This window comes from Neomonachus schauinslandi, chromosome 1 (assembly GCF_002201575.2).
Source record: "Neomonachus schauinslandi chromosome 1, ASM220157v2, whole genome shotgun sequence".
In the NCBI taxonomy this organism is placed as follows: Eukaryota; Metazoa; Chordata; class Mammalia; order Carnivora; family Phocidae; genus Neomonachus; species Neomonachus schauinslandi.
Genome location: NC_058403.1, coordinates 203,852,703 through 203,873,576, shown reverse-complemented (window position 1 = coordinate 203,873,576; position 20,874 = coordinate 203,852,703). Strand labels below are relative to the sequence as shown.

The following is a 20,874-nucleotide window of genomic DNA, read 5'->3' as shown; positions in this document are numbered from 1 at the left end:
GGAAAAAGCTTAGTGTGGTCCAAGAGCTGGAAGAAGGCCTGTGTGGCTGGGGGTAAGAAGCAACAGAAAGAGATGTGCTCAATGAGGTCGGCTTCCTCAAGGAGCCAAGATTCCAAGCCACCGTGGCCAAGTTCCAAAGCAAAGACCCGGTTCCCCTCCCCCACCCATGGAACTCCTTCTGCGCTGTTGCCACCGTTGTCAGGGTGATAGGCACTGCAGTGCGTTTCACTCACTGTTCAGGCCAGAAAGGAGTTGGCGCGTCTTTGGGAGTCCCTGCCCCTCCCCGTGGAGGCCCCGGGCCAGGCCGAGACAGCAAGCAGGGACAATGCCCGTGTTGATACCCCCAGCTGAGCGTAGCCAGGACACCCGCATAGGGGCTCCAGCATGGCGCGAGGCAGCCAAGGCCATCACGCAGAAGGCGCACCACCTGACCGACCGCTGCGGGCAGGAGGCAGTGACCATGTGGCAACCCAAGGACAGCGTGAGGGACCCACACGTGGCGCGCCATCTCTGCCGCGCTGCCTACATTCTGCCCTGGCGTTTCCGCGTGGAGATGCTCAAGGGCGGTGGCACCTTGGAGAAGCCGCCGCCGGGCGAGGGCGTCACGCTGTGGAAGGGCAAGATGAAGCCCCCCGCCTGGCACGCCCTCCTGCCGCTGCCCATGCACCGCGATGCGCGGGCCCTGCAGACTGCCGAGGTGGTGCACGCGCACGCGCGCGGAGCGCGCCTCACCGCCGCCCGCTTGTGCCGCGCGCAGCACCAGATCAATGGACAGCTGCGGCTGCTGCTTCGCCAGCGGGAAGCTACCGACCGCAGGCTCAGCGAGGTGCGCAAAGGCCTGCTCATTAACCAGCAGAGCCTCAAGCTTCGGGGCTACCGGCCCAAGTCTGAGAAGGTGGGACCATCCTCCCTGCCCTCTCAGAGACCGAGGCCTCAGCGCCCGGATGCTCGGCCTGGGAAAACCCCTCCCCGTAGAGAGAACACCCACCTCCACCCCAGGCCCCAGCTCCCATCGAGTGAGGGCACAAGAAGATGAGGACGCTCCCAAGAGGAGGTGCCTCGATTCCGAGCCCAGAGGGTGAGACCCTCCCGAGGGGATGAGATCCTCAGGCCCCTTGCCCCAAAGGCAGTGTCTATTCCAGTCCCCCAACCAAGGAGAGAAAGTGGGACTCTGAATAATCAGACTAGATGAAATTCTTCCCAAAGGGCAACCACAGCCCTCAGCCCAGGTATGAAATGACCCACCCAGCCCCCAGGCCCAGAAAGTGAGACCCTCCCTAAGACCCTCAATGCCCCAATCCCAGTGAAAACACACCCAAAGCCCCCCGCTGAGGAGAGTGGGTGATGTCCTTGTCCCAACCAATGAAACTCTCCTCAAAATGTTTGTTGTTGTTGTTGTTGTTGTTTTAAGATTTTATTTGAGAGAGAGAGCGCAAGCAGGGGGACAGAGAGGGACAAGCAGACTCTGCACAGAGCACGGAGCCCAATGTGGGGCTCAATCCCAGGACCTTGAGATCATGACCTGAGCTGAAATCAAGAGTCAGCACTTAACCTACTGAGCCACCCTGGCACCCCTCCTCAAAATGTTTTTTTAAACCCCAAGTCCTCCCCCACAGCCCCAGAAAGTGAGAACCCTCCCCAGGCCTCATCTGGGGAGAAAAGAACAGGTCCCACCTACAAGTTGAGACCCTCAGACTCCAAGTCCCTGCACCTGAGAACTAAGTCCCCAGCCAGAGAAAAGAGTGAGACTCCTAGTCTCAGCCCTGGTGAAATCCTCCCCCTAAAGTGAAACTGCAACCATCACCCCAAAAGTGGGGAACATTTTAGCCTCTCTAAGGAGAAATGAAACCCCCACACACCAGGTGGGATTCCTACTCCCAGCCCCCAAATCCAGATAGTAAGAACCCAAAAAGGCAACCCCTCATCATCCCTATGATGAGTCCCCTGTACTTCTGGCCAGGGAGGGAGGATAAGACCATCACCAAGGAAGGGGGGACCCCCAGCCCCAGAGTGAGAACGACCTTCCCCCAAGCTAAATCACCTTCATCCCATCTCACTGGACTCCTACCTATGAAACAGAGAAGCCCCCAGCCCCATTCTCTAAAGGATAAGACCTCCCCCCCAGTGAAAGCCCCCTCAGAGTGAGGTCCCCAAAGGGTGAGAGCACCCCCAACTCCATTCTCCAAACCCAAAGTTTATGACATTAACAAGCCCTCTACTATACACTGGAAGGAGAAATCTCCCTCCAGCCCCCTCTGGAAGGTGTGAGAGATTCTCTCCTTGTTTTCTAGGTCCCTGACAAAGCTGACTGTATGCTTACCTGGGAGAAGGAGGAGCTAAAGAGCATGAAGAGGAAGATGGAAAAAGATATGGAAAAATCAGAGGCTCTGCTCAAGGTTGAGAATACCTAGGGCCAAGTTAGGAGGGGCGGAGGTGGATCCGAATGGGTGAACTGCTCTAACCTTGGGGACTGTAGCCACAGCAAACCCTCAAACCACACCCCTGTCCATCCTGCCCTGACATTCACTGTATTTCCACTTTGTGCAGTGGGAAAACCGAGGCTCTGAGAGATGGAGTTGGGCCCCAAAATAACAACGAACACCCCTTCTGTGCCAAGCCCTGTGTAGTCACTGGGTTAACTTCTTAAAACTCTCCTGTGAAACAGAAACTATGATCCCCTCATTAGAGATGGGGAAACTGAGACTCAGAGAGACACAGACTCACCCAAGGCACAGGGCTAGTCAATGGCAGGGCTGTGGCTTCAGCTCAGGCATCTTTTTGTTTTCCATCTTTACCGAGGTATAACTGACCATTTAAAATTGTATATATTTATATGCAGCCATCAAAAGGAATGAGATCTTGCCATTTGCAACGACGTGGATGGAACTGGAGGCTATTATGTTGAGCGAAATAAGTCAAACAGAGAAAGACATGTATCATATGATCTCACTGATATGAGGAATTCTTAATCACAGGAAACAAACTGAGGGTTGCTGGAGTGGGGGGTGGGGTGGGAGGGATGGGGTGACTGGGTGATAGACATTGGGGAGGGTATGTGCTCTGGTAAGCGCTGTGAACTGTGCAAGACTGTTGAATCTCAGATCTGTACCTCTGAAACAAATAATGCAATATATGTTAAGAAAAAAAAAAGAAGAAGAAGAAGAAGGTAGCAGGAGGGGAAGAATGAAGCGGGGGAAATCGGAGGGGTAGACAAACCATGAGAGACGATGGACTCTGAAAAACAAACTGAGGGTTCTAGAGGGGAGGGGGGTGGGAGGATGGGTTAGCCTGGTGGTGGGTATTGAGGAGGGCACATTCTGCATGGAGCACAGGGCGTTATACACAAACAATGAATCATGGAACACTACATCTAAAACTAATGATGTAATGTATGGGGATTAACATAAGAATAAAAAAATAAAATAAAATAAAATAAAATAAAATAAAATAAAATTGTATATATTTAGTACAACTTGATGATTTGATATATGTATACATTGTGAAATAATCACCATAATCAAAGTAATTAACATATCCATCACATCACATAGTTACCTTTATGTGTGTGTGGAGAGAACACTTAAGATCCAAACTCTTAGCAAATTTCAGTTATAAAATACAGTACTGTTATCTATAGTCACATTGTTCTACATTAGATCTCCAGAACTTAATCATTGGTGCACAACTAAAACTTTGTGCCCCTTGACCAACATCTTACCATTTCTCCCTCCCCTGCCCCAGGCCCTGGCAACCACCATTCTACACTCTGGCGCTCTGGATTTGCCTATTTTAGGTTCCAAATATAAGTCAGATCTTTCTGCATCTGGCTTATTTCACTTAGCATAATAAAGAATCTTCAGGCTCATCTATGTTGTCACAAATGGCAAGGTGTCCTTTTTTAAGGCTGAACAATATTCCATTATATATATTTTATTGTGTATGTTTTACATTATATATTACATATCATATATTCTTATTCTATATTAATATAATACATAATATATAATTACATAATAATTAATATTATAACACATATATTATTATCTATTATTATATAATTTATAATGTCATATATCATATTATATATTAATATATTCTATAACAATATATTATATGCTTTATACTGTATATTAAAACATATGTACTATATAATGTATTCTATATATACTAATATATATTATATACTGCAATATAATATAATATATAACATGTATTAATATATAATGCATATTATATATTAAGTATCTTTTTAATACATATTATAATTATATTTTATATATTATATATTCCATATACAATATATTTTATATATAAATATAATTATATTTTATATTATCTATTATATATTATAATTATATAATTTATTATTATAAATTTTATATGGTTTCTATGATATAAAATATTATATAAAATATAATTTCTATATATCATATTATATATAAATATACAATATATTGTATAAAATAGTACATACTATAATAATATATTATTTATTATATATAACTATTTTATAATATGTTAAGATATCAGTGTTTTGATTATTAATACATTAATATTTTAATAGCATATATATCACATTTTCTTTATCCACTCACCTGTCAAAAGACACTTCTATTGTTTCCATGTCTTGGCTATTGTGGATAATGCTGAAATGAACATGGAGTGCAGATATCTCTTTGAGACCCTGATCTTTTTTGGATATATACCAGGAAGTGCCAGAACTACCTTATGATTCAGGTCAGGTCTTGAGCCTAGCTCTTTACACTGTGATATGTGCTCAATCTTTGTCAGCTCCAGCCAGAGATGGTCTCTCCACTACATCCTTCGCTCTTACAACAAGAATTTCTTTATGAGGGCACTAATGGAGATGAGAGAGCAGCCAGGTTTGATGGAGCCTTTGGAACTGGTTAAAGTTAGCTGGTACTCTGTGTGTGCTTTTGACTCATCTATTTGACAAATATTAATCCAGCACCCTGGTGTCTGGGCACCATGCTTGGCATTAGGGACAAACAGTGAAGAGGACAGAGCTGACCTTGCCCTCACAGACTTCACATTATAAGGACATTCAAATAAGAGACAGATCAGGGTAGTGGGTGAGGATGGGGGAGGAAATTTAGGAGCTGGCGCACCACTGTCCGTGGTTCAGAACCTTCCTTGTGCTCATCCCACCAAACCCCCAGGCCACCAGTCATATTCCTTTAAATCTGGTGAGTCCTGAAAAATCCTTCAAGAAAGTCTGAAACAGACAGGGGAGAAGACCCTGAGGGTGGCCCCAGTAGGGAAGGGTTTGCAAGAGAGAAAGGGGAATGGAGAGATGGGGAAAAAACAGACATAGATGGAAACTGAGAATGGCCACTGGAGAAAAATGCTTACAACCAAACAGATGTGTTTCAGCTTGAGATCGTGAATGCAAATTGGCACTCAGAACTTTCCCAGGGATCTTACCATGTGTCTCTAGAAGGCTTGTTGTCCCACTGGGTAAGTTATTTCATACTTTCTCTTCCTTCAAACCTCTCCAGCTCTCTGCTTTCCTCATTCTCGGTGAATGACCCCAATGCATGGAAGCCACTGAAGGGAACCTCTCTTTTTTTTTTTAATTCTTATGTTAATCCCCATACATTACATCATTAGTTTTAGATGTAGTGTTCCATGATTCATTGTTTGTGCATAACACCCAGTGCTCCATGCAGAATGTGCCCTCCTCAATACCCACCACCAGGCTAACCCATCCTCCCACCCCCCTCCCCTCTAGAACCCTCAGTTTGTTTTTCAGAGTCCATCGTCTCTCATGGTTCGTCTACCCCTCCGATTTCCCCTGCTTCATTCTTCCCCTCCTGCTACCTTCTTTTTCTTCTTCTTTTTTTTTCTTCTATTTTTTTTTTAAAGATTTTTATTTATTTATTTAACAGAGATAGAGAGAGCGCACAAGTAGGCAGAGCGGCAGACAGAGGGAGAAGGAGAAGCAGGCTCTCCGCTGAGCAGGGAGCCCAATGCGGGGCTCGATTCCAGGACCCTGGGATCATGACCCGAGCTGAAGGCAGCCACTTAACCGACTGAGCCACTCAGGAGCCCCCCTTCTTTTTTTTTTTTTCTTAACATATATTGCATTATTTGTTTCAGAGGTACAGATCTGAGATTCAACAGTCTTACACAATTCACAGCGCTCACCAGAGCACATACCCTCCCCAATGTCTCTCACCCAGCCACCCCATCCCTCCCACCCCACCCCCCACTCCAGCAACCCTCAGTTTGTTTCCTGCGATTAAGAATTCTTCATATCAGTGAGATCATATGATACATGTCTTTCTCTGTTTGACTTATTTCACTCAACATAATACCCTCTAGTTCCATCCACATCGTTGCAAATGGCAAGATCTCATTCCTTTTGATGGCTGCATAATATTCCATTGTATATATATACCACCTCTTCTTTATCCATTCATCTGTTGATGGACATCTTGGATCTTTCCACAGTTTGGCTATTGTGGACATTGCTGCTATAAACATCGGGGTGCACGTACCCTGTCAGATCCCTACTTTTGTATCTTTGGGGTAAATACCCAGTAGTGCAATTGCTGGATCATACGGTAGCTCTATTTTCAACTTTTTGAGGAACCTCCATACTGTTTTCCAGAGTGGCTGCACCAGCTTGCATTCCCACCAACAGTGTAGGAGGGTTCCCCTTTCTCCGCATCCCCGCCAACATCTGTCGTTTCCTGACTTGTTAATTTTAGCCATTCTGACTGGTGTGAGGTGGTATCTCATTGAGGTTTTGATTTGGATTTCCCTGATACCGAGCGATATTGAGCACTTTTTCATGTGTCTGTTGGCCATTTGGATGTCTTCTTTGGAAAAATATCTGTTCATGTCTTCTGCCCATTTCTTGATTGGATTCTTTGTTCTTTGGGTGTTGAGTTTGATGAGTTCTTTATAGATTTTGGATACTAGCCCTTTATCTGTTATGTCATTTGCAAATATCTTCTCCCATTCTGTCGGTTGTCTTTTGGTTTTGTTGACTGTTTCTTTGGCTGTGCAAAAGATTTCTATCTTGACGAAGTCCCAATAGTTCATTTTTGCCCTTGCTTCCCTTGCCTTTGGCGATGTTTCTAGGAAGAAGTTGCTGCGGCTGAGGTCGAAGAGGTTGCTGCCTGTGTTCTCCTTTAGGATGTTGATGGACTCCTGTCTCACATTGAGGTCTTTCATCCATTTGGAGTCTATTTTTGTGTGTGGTGTAAGGAAATGGTCCAGTTTCATTCTTCTGCATGTCGCTATCCAATTTTCCCAACACCATTTGTTGAAGAGACTGTCTTTTTTCCATTGGACATTCTTTCCTGTCTTTGTCAAAGATGAGTTGACCATAGAGTTGAGGGTCCATTTCTGGGCTCTCTATTCTGTTCCATTGATCTATGTGTCTGTTTTTGTGCCAGTACCATGCTGTCTTGATGATGACAGCTTTGTAATAGAGGTGGAAGTCCGGAATTGTGATGCCGCCAGCTTTGCTTTTCTTTTTCAACATTCCTCTGGCTATGCGGGGTCTTTTCTGGTTCCATACAAATTTTAGGATTATTTGTTCCATTTCTTTGAAAAAAGTGGATGGTATTTTGATGGGGATTGCATTGAATGTGTAGATTGCTCTAGGTAACATTGACGTCTTCACAATATTTGTTCTTCCAATCCATGAGCATGGAACATTTTTCCATTTCTTTGTGTCTTCCTCAATTTCTTTCATGAGTATTTTATAGTTTTCTGAGTACAGATCCTTTGTCTCTTTGGTTAAATTTATTCCTAGGTATCTTATGGTTTTGGGTGCAATTGTAAATGGGATTGACTTCTTAATTTCTCTTTCTTCTGTCTTGTTGTTGGTGTATAGAAATGCCACTGATTTCTGTGCATTGATTTTATATCCTGCCACTTTACTGAATTCCTGTATGAGTTCTAGCAGTTTTGGGGTGGAGTCTTTGGGGTTTTCCACATAAAGTGTCATATCATCTGCAAAGAGTGAGAGTTTGACTTCTTCTTTGCCGATTTGGATGCCTTTGATTTCTTTTTGTTGTCTGATTGCTGTGGCTAGGACTTCCAATACTATGTTGAATAGCAGTGGTGATAGTGGACATCCCTGCCGCGTTCCTGACCTTAGGGGGAAAGCTCTCAGTTTTTCCCCATTGAGAATGATAGTCGCTGTAGGTTTTTCGTAGATGGCTTTTATGATATTGAAGTCTGTACCCTCTATGCCTATACTCTGAAGAGTTTTGATCAAGAAAGGATGCTGTACTTTGTCAAATGCTTTTTCTGCCTCTATTGAGAGGATCATCTGATTCTTGTTCTTTCTTTTGTTAATGTATTGTATCACATTGATTGATTTGCAGATGTTGAACCAACCTTGCAGCCCAGGGATAAATCCCACTTGGTCATGGTGAATAATCCTTTTAATGTACTGTTGGATCCTATTGGCTAGTATTTTGGTGAGAATTTTTGCATCCATGTTCATCAGGGATATTGGTCTGTAATTCTCCTTTTTGATGGGTTCTTTGTCTGGTTTTGGGATCAAGGTAATGCTGGCCTCATAAAATGAGTTTGGAAGTTTTCCTTCCATTTCCATTTTTTGGAACAGTTTCAGAAGAATAGGTATTAATTCTTGAAATGTTTGGTAAAATTCCCCTGGGAAGCCATCCGGCCCTGGGCTTTTGTTTGTTGGGAGATTTTTGATGACTGCTTCAATTTCCTTAGTGGTTATAGGTCTGTTCAGGTTTTCTATTTCCTCCTGGTTCAGTTTTGGTAGTTAATACATGTCTAGGAATGCATCCATTTCTTCCAGGTTATCTAATTTGCTGGCATAGAGTTGCTCATAATATGTTCTTATAATTGTTTGTATTTCTTTGGTGTTGGTTGTGATCTCTCCTCTTTCATTCATGATTTTGTTGATTTGGGTCATTTCTCTTTTCTTTTGGATAAGTCTGGCCAGGGGTTTATCAATCTTGTTAATTCTTTCAAAGAACCAGCTCCTAGTTTCGTTGATCTGTTCTACTGTTCTTTTAGTTTCTATTTCATTGATTTCTGCTCTGATCCTTATTATTTCTCTTCTCCTGCTGGGTTTAGGCTTTATTTGCTGTTCTTTCTCCAGCTCCTTTAGGTGTAGGGTTAGGTTGTGTACTTGAGACCTTTCTTGTTTCTTGAGAAAGGCTTGTATTGCTATATACTTTCCTCTTAGGACTGCCTTTGCTGCATCCCAAAGATTTTGAATAGTTGTGTTTTCATTTTCATTGGTTTCCATGTATTTTTTTAATTCTTTAATTTCCTGGTTGATCCATTCATTCTTCAGTAGGATGCTCTTTAGCCTCCATGTATTTGAGTTCTTTCCAACTTTCCTCTTGTGATTGAGTTCTAGTTTCAAAGCACTGTGGTCTGAAAATAGGCAGGGAATGATCCCAATCTTTTGGTACCAGTTGAGACCTGATTTATGACCTAGGATGTGATCTATTCTGGAGAATGTTCCATGGGAACTAGAGAAGAATGTGTATTCCGTTGCTTTGGGATGGAATGTTCTGAATATATCTGTGAAGTCCATTTGGTCCAATGTGTCATTTAAAGTCTTAATTTCCTTGTTGATCTTTTGCTTGGACGATCTGTCCATTTCAGTGAGGGGGGTGTTAAAGTCCCCCACTATTACTGTATTGTTGTCAATGTGTTTCTTTGCTTTTGTTATTAATTGCCTTATATAATTGGCTGCTCCCATGTTAGGGGCATAGATATTTACAATTGTTAGATCTTCTTGTTGGATAGACCCTTTAAGTAGGATATAATGTCCTTCCTCATCTCTTATTACAGTCTTTGGTTTAAAACCTAATTTGTCTGATATAAGGATTGCCACCCCAGCTTTCTTTTGGTGTCCATTAGCATGGTAAATGGTTTTCCACCCCCTCACTTTCAATCTGGGGGTGTCTTTGGGTCTAAAATGAGTCTCTTGCAGACAGCATGTCGATGGGTCTTGTTTTTTAATCCAGTCTGATAGCCTGTGTCTTTTGATTGGGGCATTTAGCCCATTTACATTCAGGGTAACTATTGAAAGATAGGAATTTAGTGCCCTTGTATTATTTGTAATGTGACTGTTACCGTATATTGTCTGTGTTCCTTTCTGGTCTATGTTGCTTTTAGGCTCTCTCTTTGCTTAGAGGACCCCTTTCAAGATTTCTTGTAGGGCTGATTTTGTGTTTGCAAATTCCTTTAGTTTTTGTTTGTCCTGGAAGCTTTTTATCTCTCCTTCAATTTTCAATGACAGCCTAGCTGGATATAGTATTCTTGGCTGCATATTTTTCTCATTTAGTGCTCTGAATATATCCTGCCAGTCCTTTCTGGCCTGCCAGGTCTCTGTGGATAGGTCTGTTGCCAATCTAACGTTTCTACCATTGTAGGTTACATATCTCTTCTCCCGAGCTGCTTTCAGGATTTTCTCTTTGTCTATGAGACTCGTAAGTTTTACTATTAGATGTCGGGGTGTGGACCTATTTTTATTGATTTTGAGAGGGGTTCTCTGTGCTTCCTGGATTTTGATGCCTGTTTCCTTCCCCAAATTAGGGAAGTTCTCTGCTATAATTTGCTCCATTATACCTTCTGCCCCTCTCTCTCTTTCTTCTTCTTCTGGGATCCCAATTATTCTAATGTTGTTTCGTCTTATGGTATCGCTTATCTCTCGAATTCTGCCCCCGTGATCCAGTAGTTGTTTATCTCTCTTTTTCTCAGCTTCTTTATTTTCCATCATTTGGTCTTCTATATTACTGATTCTCTCTTCTGCCTCATTTATCCTAGCAGTTAATGCCCCCATTTTTGATTGCACCTCATTAATAGCCTTTGATTTCTACTTGGTTCGATTTTAGTTCTTTTACTTCTCCAGAAAGGGTTTCTCTAATAACTTCCATATTTTTTTCAAGCCCAGCTAGTATCTTTAAAGTGATGATTCTGAACTCCAGATCTGACATCGTACTAATGTCCGTATTGAGTAGGTCCCTGGCAGTCGGTACTATCTCTTGTTCTTTTTGTTGAGGTGATTTTTTCCGTCTTGTCATTTTGTGCAGAGGAGAATAGATTAATGAGAGAACAAAATGCTAGCAGAGTAACAACGTCCCCAGAAAATATATTCTAAACAAATCAGAAAAGACCTGAAGCAGTGGAAAAAGAAAGGGAAAGAGAGAAAAAAGAAAAAGAAAAAGATAAAGATAAAAACAAACAAAAACAAACAAAACAAAAGAACAACAACAAAAAAAACCAGAATGTGATCAAATATGATCAGGCTGGTATATAGATCAGTGCCACACACTAGATTTGGGGTGTATTTTGGTCTGTTAGAAGAAAGTGCCTCCCAAAATTTTAAAGAAAGAAAAACTTATATATGTACAAAAATAAGGGTTGATATGATGAAGGGATGGAATATGACAGTAAAGATGGAAATTATTAAAAATTTTATAAAAGGAATTGATAAGAAGTTGTTTGAAAAAAGAAAGAAGAGGATTTAAAAAAAGAAAAAAAAAGGGAGAGAATGTGATCAGGCAGGGGAGTAGAAAAAACCATATACTAGAGATTTAGGGTATATTTTAATCTGTTAGAAGAAACTATCTCAAAATTTTAAAGAGAGAACAACTTATATATATATCCCAAAAATACGGGTAACTACTATGAAGGGATAGAATATGACTCTAAAAATGAAAAATAAAAATGTTTTTTTAAAAAAAGGGATTGATAAGATGTTGGTTGAAAAAGGGAAAAAGAAAAATTCAAAAAGAAAAAAAAGAAGAAAAGACAGTTAAAAAAAAATTAACTTTGAAAGACTAAAGAATCATGGTAAAAAGGCCATGAATTCTATGTGCAGTATTCTTCTAGCGCTGGAGTTCTGCCGTTCTCATTGATCGGTAAAATTGGTCTTGGCTGGCTGTTCTCGCTGATCTTCTGGGGAGGGGCCTGTTGCCGTGGTTTCCAAGTGTCTCTGCCGGAGGCGGAATTGCCCCGCCCTTGCCCCCTCCCAGCTAAGTAATCTGCTCGGGTTTGCTCTCCGGAGCTTTTGTTCCCTGCAAGCTTTCTGTACAGCTTTGGAGGCGGAGAGTGAAAATGGCGACCTCCCAATCTCCGCCCCAGAGGAGCCGAGAACTCGAGGCCCCGCTTCTCAGTGAGCCCCCAGAGAAAAACCGCCAGTCACTCCCGTCTCCCCGGTCTCTGGCTGCACTCCGTGCTCACCCGGCCTGTGACCGCGCGTTTCTATCTCCGGCACCCGACCCCGGGTGGAGTCTCCAAACCCAGCAGATCCCTGTGGTGCACTCCCGCGCAGCTCCTCCCAGGGGAGGAAGGTGAGTCTCCCCGGATCTGCCACTTGTTGGGTCCCTGCTGGAGGAGCAGTGGCCCGACTGTGCCGCGGATCACAGTTTATGGCAACCCCAAGGCTGAGAGCCCGCGCCTGGGCTCCGCCTCTGCAGCCGGCTTCCCGCTCCGATACCTGGGAGCTCTGCCACACTCAGGCACCCCTGGTCTTTCTGTGACCCTGAGGGTCCTGAGACCACACTGTCCCACGAGGGTTCCACCCCCAGCTTAGCCACCGGAGTGACGTCCCTCAGCGGAGCAGACTTTTAAAAGTTCTGATTTTGTGCTCCGCGGCTCTATCACTTGCCAGAAGCAGCTGAATGAGGCCCCTCCCCCGCCGTCTATCCTCCCGAATATCGCCTCAGATTCACTTCTCCGCACGTCCTACCTTCCAGAAAGTGGTCGCTTTTCTGATGAGAGAGTTGTTGCTATTCTTTTCTTCGATCTCCTGTTGAGTTTGTAGGTGTTCAGAATGGTTTGATCCCTATCCAGCTGAATTCCTGAGAGGAGACGAAATCCAGGTCTCCTACTCCTCCGCCATCTTGCTCCGCCCCACTAAGGGAACCTCTCTTATTATTCCCTGCCAATGTTATAATTCCATCTACCTCTGCATCCACCTTCTCCCCATTCTCCTGCATCACTAATATTTCCATCTTTATTGGATTATCCTCACCAGTGAACAAATGGAGAATTATTCTCTAATGGGTACAGATCTGTTTGGGATGATGAAAAAGTTCTGGAAATGGATAGTGGTGGTGGTTGCACAACATTAATACCCCTGAACTCTACACTTAAAATTGTTAAAATGGCAAATTTTGTTATGTCTATTTTATCACCAAAAACAACCCCTCTGGATCCCATGCTCCCCTCCAGATAATCTCCATTTCTCTGATCCTCTCACTAGCCCATCTTCTCTGCACATATTGACCCCATCCCTTCTTTTGGGCAGGAACGGGATCAGTTTTCCCCACTGCATTCCCCACTCCCTGATACATTGCCCAGCACACAGGAGGGGCTTGATGAATATTTGAATGAATGAATGAATGAATGACTTTTTTAAATCTACTTTTACTCAAATGGATGAACCCCAAAGAGATTATATTCAGCAGAAGAAGCTAGACATAGGATACACACTGTGTGATTCCATTTATATGAAGTTCTAGATGTCAAAAGCATTTTCTTGAAGGGCCAGGTAGTAAATATTTTAGGCTTTGTGCAAGATGCAGTCTCTGTTACAATTGCTCAATTAGGCCAGTGTAGCATAAAAGAGCCAGAGACAATATGCACATGAATGAGCATGGCGGTATTCCAGTAAAGCTTTAGTTACAAAAAGAGGCAGCCGGTCCATAGGCTGTAGTTTATGGACACCTTAAAGTACAGGCAAAACTAATCTGCAAGGCAGCTTAGTAGGGAGGAGGGAAGGGGCACCAGAGATATTTTTGGGGTGATGGAAATATCCTATATTTTGATGAAGGTGGTATTTATATATGGATATATATATTTATATACTGTCCATATATATTATGCATTTATATATTATGTATTTGTAATACATAATATATAAATGCATAATATATTATAAATATATATAAATACATTATAAATACATAATGTATTATAAATACATAATAAATACATAAAATACACAATATATACAATATATAAATATATAATATATATCCATATATAAATACATAATAAATATATATACATTTATATATACACACACAAAAGACTTGTTTTAATATATGGATATATATATATGGATTTATATGGATATATATACAAAAGACTTGTTTTAATATAACTTTCAAATAATTGCAAGTATCAAAGAAATGCAATATGCTTCATTTTATAATGGTGGAAGTAGGGTTTGGATGGGAGTAGGAGTTCAGATGAGATAGATGTTGGTGGGGGAGACACTCTGAGGACAGCAGAGGGCTCCTGATACTAAAAAGAGCAGAGGAGGAGAGACCCTGAGGCTAGGGGAAGGGATCAGCCCTGAATGCAGCTGAGGAGCAAAGGACTGGTACAGGAAGACTATTGGTGTAGGTTCAGGCTACACCTCTCCTCTTTACAGGTGGAACAATTGAAGGGAGCTGGGGTTTTCTTGCAATGCCAGAGCAAAGCCAGGCACAGAATGCAAAAGAAAATGACACCCAGAACAAGGAAGCTACCACCAGTCCCTTCTGCTCCTCCCCTCTCCACCCAGGAATCATTGAAGGCTTCTGGACAGGGGGAGCGGTGTGGGAAGTGTCTGAGCTTCCACCTAGAAATCAATTCTTTCTGCCAGGAACCAGAACTGGACAGGGTCAGTTTGGAGGTGGAAAAGTTTTGCAGCCAGCAGCAGAGTAATCGCTTCCAGCCACCTCTCCCAATCTCCCCACTCACACTCTGCCTTTTTCTCTGCCCCTCTCTGCTTCCTTGCCCCCAGGCCCTGGCGTCCTGCCACGACACTCTGGCCTTCTGCTGTAAGGAGAGGCTCCAAGCTGTGGACTTAATGAACCAGCCACTGGATAAGGTTCTGGAGCAGGCTGGCCGCCACTCCTGGGTGAACCTCTCCCGCGTCCCTTCCCCGCGCACTCAGGGCCAGAAAACGCCTCCCCCAGACCCTGTGGGCACTTATACCCCAGGTAAGCCCCCACAGAAAGAAGCCCACTACTGTAGGTACTCTTGGGTGCCCAGTCGGCCTCCACTTCTCAGCCACTGCCTTCCCTGGGGAATTCCACCCCCTCCCCCCAGACCAAGTGAGAGGGCTGAGAGCCCATCTCCACTGAGGCCATGTTCTTAATTAGCTCTTTCCCTTGCACACTCCTGCTTCCCACACTCCTGTGGGCAAGCACTCCTTCAGTCAATCTGGGACACTACTTATACCAACTCCACCAACAGCCTCTCCCCTGGACTTGCTCCAAGTCCTTCAATAAACCCCCTCGCCCAGGGGCCAACACAACCTGAGAATAGAGAGGGAGACTCAGACAACCAGGATCGGGAAAAGGAGGCCCTGGGTCTCCACGCGTGACCCCACCCCGCCCGCAGAGTGCGCCACTGCGCTGTACGAAGCCAAGCGACTGTTGATGGAGTCCAAGGACACCTTGCTAGAAATGACAAAGAACGAGGAGGACGTCCGGGAGCAACAACAAGAGATAAGCGATCGCGTGTGCGCCTCGCTGGCACAGAAGATGCGTGAGACCTTGGAGCTGAAGGTGGGCGCGGCAGGGGCGACTCCTAGTTGGTGGCGGGAGGCTCGGGTGGACTAGAGCTGACTACGGAGATGGGGACGCGGCAGCAGAGGAGGCCGGAAGTCAGTGTGATCCCTCTGTGCTCCCACCCACCCAGGAAAGAATGAATATGACCTTAGGACTAATGAGGGGAACTATCCATCGGTGCACGAAATTCAACCAGGAAATGTACATCGCTCGTGGCCTCATCAAGGTGTGCTGTGGCGCAAGAGTGTGAGGGGGTGGGGCCAGGGTTGTCCGCCTAGCCTGGGCCTCACTGCTCAGCACACCGCACTCCGCCAGGGTCCTCTGTCAAAACGTCACCTGGAGACTCGAGAGAAACTGGACAGACCTCTGGTTCGAGTGTATCAGAGACACGTGGGCACCCAACTCCCCGAAGCCTCCCGCCTCGCCCAGGTATGCCCCTCGGTGGCCCTTCCGCGCCTTCCCGTCCTCTCTAGTCGCAGCCCCATCCCGGTAACACCGCTTCCTCAAGCACACCTGACCCAGGTCTGCCAGTCCTTCAACTCCCATCCAGAAGGAGGCCCTCTTGTACCCACACCTGACTCAAAAAAGTCCCCTCAACCTCTACCCTCCTCACCCCCCTCATGACAGGCCCTCTTTCAACCTAGCTCCTTCATGCACTCCTTGCCCAGATGCTCTCCCACATCCCAGGTCCTCCAGGTGCGTACCGCGCCCCCCCACCCCCAGCCCCGCCTTGTCGCAGCTTCTCTTTCAAGCGCGTGTTGCCCCCAATCTCTGCGAGTCCCGCCTCTCCTCCTGTGCTCCCTCCTGTGCTCCTTCCCAGGCTGGAACCTTCCGCAAGCACACGTGGCCCAAGTATGCCCCTCCCCTTCCGAGGTCCGCCCCTTCTTAAAGGTATGCTCTTTTCACACACACACCTGGCGCAGGCGTGTTAGGCCGCCGCAGACAGTGCCCCGCTGCCCTTGCTCCGGCTCGCCCGGCCCGCAGCACGGTCCCGCCCCCTCCCCAGGACACTGACAAGCTGCAGCGCCACATCTCGCACGTGGAAAAAAACCTGAAGGAGCTGCTCGCCACGCACAAGAACCTCACCGGGAGCCTCAACTGCAAGAAGATCGGGTATGAAGTGGACTACAATGTAGTGCGCCTGCGCCTTCGCCAGCGGCACCCGCACATGTGCTACGAGCAGGCGCAGCGCCTAGTCAAAGACTGGGACCCGCGCACGCCGCCGCGCGTCGAGTCAGATGCTGCCACAAAGTGACAGACTCGCCCCCTGCCCCAGCCTTCCGGCCCAGTTCTGGCTGGACCTGCTGAGCAGAGACTGACAGCTCAATGGCTCTCCCCCTCGCCTGACCTACCCTCCCTCGAAGCATCCTCTAGAAGAACTATAATTAAAAACGACAATAATTACCATTCATTAGGCACCTACTGTATATCAATCACTTACCCTACAACACGTTATGGGCAGTGTATCCTGGGAGTTAACAGGCTGGACCTGGGCTCCAGATTTCTGGGGTTCAAATCCCAGCTCCCCAGTTTCAACAGTGTAGCCTTGGGCAAGTCACTGTCCCTCTCTGGCCGCAGTGTCTTCACCTGTAAAATGGAAAGTATTACAGCACCCACTTCAAAGGCTTGTCATAAGGATAGTGTGTAATGGTGTAGAATGGTGACTGCCCAATGTTAGACAGCTAGTAAGCAGAAGAGCTAAAATTTTAATCCCTGCATCTAAAGCCTGCACTTGGAGCAAAACTTGAAGCTCCCCTCTTAGATGAATGTACGTTCCCAGCCCACTGGCTGCCGTTATTAACATTACACACACGAGTTATAGAACATAACTACCACAAATAACGAGAATGAACTGTATTCGCAAAGGTGTAGACAAGATAGAAAAAAACCTCAATGGATAGCACAGTACCAAGGTGCTGGTAATTGTGGAGAGCCACCCTTGCCACTCCTAAATCTGAAAGGACAAGGTAGTCAAAAGCAGCCAGCCTTGCAGTGCTGCCGTGTGGATGCTGGGGGAATAAATGTCCCTATCCTCCTCTCTCCATTGGCCAGAGTTCCCTATTTGTTGAAGCCCAAGAGAAACGGCACCTCTGTGTGCAGTTCATATATCCTTTAGGGCACAGAGCTGCCACCATCCTGTTGATTTTGAGCCTCTTGCAGATCCTTCCTGGGGCTGGAAATTGTTCTTTCCCCTGCATCTTTGTCCATTCATCAAGCCTCAAAACTTTGCATAGGAATGCAAGTACTCCTTTTGCACACAAAGCCTTACACCCTGCGTTGCAATCTGCCACCCTCATCCTTGCTGACACAGCCCCATCTTGTCACCTCTGCTCACCCCATATTCCCCAACAGTGATTGCATAATCCCCTCCATTGCCTCGGAGCTGAGATTTCGGCTGCTGCTCTGGATCACATCATGAGCACCTTTTAAGCCTCTCAGTGACACCATAAGGTGTGTGTCATCGTCCCATGGTATTAAGGAGTGCACTTGTTATGATGAGCACTGGGTGTTGTATGTAAGTGATGAATCACTAAATTCTCCTCCTGAAACCCATATTACGCTATATGTTAACTAAAATTTAAATTAAACTTGAAACAAAAAATAAAATAAATTAGAAAATAAAATGGGAATGAAAAACATCATCCCTTTTAAAAAAAAGGGGGGGGAACTAAAACAGCAGTTTTCATCCAAAAGAGGTTGGATGAAATCAGTTCTCAACCAGAGGCGATTCTGCCCCTGACCAAGGGATATTTGGCAATTTCTGGAGGCATTTTTGGTTGTCACAACTCAGGATGGGGGTAGGGGGTAGGGGATGCTGCTAAGTATCCTGCAGTGCCCAAGGCAGTCCCTACTATGACAAATAATAACTTGGCTGAAAATAGTCAATTGTGTCAAGGTTAAGAAACTCTGGACTAAACTAAGTGCTTCTCAGAGTCATCTTCAAAGTCAAAAAAACTTTTAACAGCTTTATTGAAGTATGATCAACAAATAAAAATTGCATATGTTTAACAAGTACCACTTAATGTTTGATATATGTATACATGGTGAAATGATCATCACGATCAGTCTAATTAACATATCCATCACCCCACACTTAGCTACCATTTTCTTCTTTTTTTGTATGTGGTGAGAACACTTAAGATATACCTCTTTGAAAATTTCCAGTATACAGTATAATAGTTAATTATAGTCGCCATGCTATGCATTAGATATCCAGAACTTATTCATCTTGCATAACTAAAAGCTTGCATCCTTTGATCAACATCTCCTCCACGTCCGCCTTCTCCCAGTCCCTGGCAACTACCATTCTACTCTCTGCTTCTATGAGTTTGTGAAGCCAAAAATTCTTGAGCAAATCACAGGAGGAAATACAAGATGTTGAGAGTGGTTTTTCAATCCATCCTTCTTTCCATGTAGGGTGAGACCCCAGAGTCCCATTATAAATACATCTACCTCAAACTCCAGGACCTCTGGACAATGCACAGTTTTCTCCATTAGGTCTAAATGTAGTGGTTCAAGGTCTTGTGGTCAGCAAACCAAACAGTAAATTATCTGCCCCATACACATCAAATAAACAGTGATGGGATTCAAACAAGAGAGTGGGGATTTAAAAACCCCCATTATGAAATGGGGAGAAGAGTTGACACGGATCAGCCCATGGTCATTAGCAAATGACAAATCCTTCTGTGCAGAATATTAAAGAATTCTTTCTCTGGGAATGGAATAAGCTCCTTTTCTTCAAGAAAAATTTGGGATGTTGTTTAAGGGCACATACAACTTTTAGATAAATCAGGCTTAGAGATGTAATACACAGTACAGTAATGACAGAAAACAAAACTATATTATAAATATCAAACTTGCTAAGAGAATAAATCTTCACTGTTTTCACCACTAGAAGAAATGATAACTTTGTGATGTGACAGTGATTAGCCAATGTGAATTGGTTAGCCAATCACATTGCAACATAAATATATCAAACCAATATATGTCAATTATATCTCAATTTTTAATGGTAAAAAGAAAAACTCAGGAATAAATTTGAGAGCTGAGAATTTTTTTAACTTACAAGAGAGTCTCACCTTCAGAGAATCAACTTGTTCAGTATTCTAATTGGTGGGAGAAAATAGCAGTTCTTCAGTGTGGTTATATGTAGGGATCAGCACTGCAAAAATTTCAGCAATATACAGTTTTCTTTTAAGGAGTCAGCAACATATGGTTGTATTAGTTATCTTTGCTATGTAACAAATTACCCCAAAAATCAGTGGCTTGAAATAACATTATCCCTCAGTCTTCTGTCATAGGGTCTCTCACAAAGCTGAATGCAAGATGTCAGCTGGGGTTCTGGTCTCATCTGATAGCTCTACTGGGGGAGGCTCCGCTTCCAGACTTACTCACCAGGTTATGACAAGATTCAGTTCCTCACAGGCTGTTGGCCACATGGGCCTTTCCAATATAGCAACTTACATCCTCAGAGTGTGAAAAATAAGGCAAATGAGACAAGTCAGAGACAGCAAAAGTCACAGTCTTTTTGTAACCTGATCTCAGAAGTGACATTCCATCACTTTCACCATATTCTATTCATTAAAAGTCACTAGGTCCAGCCCAAACTGAAGGTGAGCAGGTTACACAAGGAAGTAACTACCAGGAGGTGAGGATTCTTGCCAGCAATGTCAGAAGCTGCCTACCACAGGGCCCAATATTTCATCCATTTGAGGATTGTTAAGCAAAACTATGGAACAGTTTAGGAAAAGACAAGGTGCAATTCTGGGGTGGTTTTCTCAGGATGCAAGGCATTTTTCTGACTATGACATGATGTGCATATTTAGCCATGATGGAAATTTGGATAAGCTACAGATAGATTGGAAGTTCCACTTTCCCGCTTCACTCTTTTCTTTTGGAGAAATTTCTTTGTCCACTGTCCTCCATGATTTCTTGCTTTGCCTCAATAAGGGTCTTTCTTGTTCATTTTTCTCCAAAAATACATTTTAGGTGGACATAAGAAGTGGACCTTGAGGAAGGAGGGTGCAGATCTCAAAGTTTACTTCCTGCCAGTATCAACTTAGAGCCAGAGGTGTTTTGGGATTTGAACAATCATAGGCTTTTTGACAGAAGCCACACTTGTAATTTTTTCAATATTTGGATTTTTCCAAAAAGTTAGTAGACTTTCAGTCTATTGATTTTTGGTCAGTTCTATCTGTGATAAATAACCATAGCCAACAAGTTCATCCAAATATACTTAATACGTCTAAAAATTCTAGATGGCCTCTCCTTCTCTCTCTCTTTCTCTCTCCCTCTCTCACAGCAAACTCTCCTTCAGCAGAGCTTT

The 20,874-nt window shown here is 44.2% G+C and overlaps 1 protein-coding gene across 2 annotated transcripts; it reads left to right on the top strand.

Annotated features, from left to right (window-relative positions):
* Nucleotides 1-325: 325 nt before the first annotated feature.
* Nucleotides 326-16,803, top strand: CCDC105 (coiled-coil domain containing 105). 2 transcript variants are annotated; one of them, XM_021683186.1, is made up of 7 exons: nt 326-895; nt 2,292-2,396; nt 14,777-14,975; nt 15,379-15,545; nt 15,679-15,774; nt 15,864-15,977; nt 16,555-16,803. In XM_021683186.1, exons 1-7 carry the CDS (start codon nt 326-328, stop codon nt 16,801-16,803), a joined length of 1,500 nt encoding a protein of 499 aa, XP_021538861.1. The 2 variants fall into 2 exon arrangements, 1 of the variants encoding a protein (XP_021538861.1); XR_002479968.1 differs by lacking the exons at nt 326-895; nt 2,292-2,396; nt 14,777-14,975; ... (1 more) ...; nt 15,679-15,774; nt 16,555-16,803 and adding an exon at nt 16,369-16,431 and having other exon boundaries at nt 15,941-15,977.
* Nucleotides 16,804-20,874: the final 4,071 nt, after the last annotated feature.

Coding starts and splice junctions, on each gene's coding strand:
- CCDC105 (XM_021683186.1), top strand. CDS start 326: ATGCCCGTGTTGATACCCCCAGCTGAGCGTAGCCAGGACACCCGCATA. Junction 896..2,291: donor ACCGGCCCAAGTCTGAGAAG/GTGGGACCATCC, acceptor CTTGTTTTCTAG/GTCCCTGACAAAGCTGACTG. Junction 15,775..15,863: donor TCGCTCGTGGCCTCATCAAG/GTGTGCTGTGGC, acceptor GCACTCCGCCAG/GGTCCTCTGTCAAAACGTCA.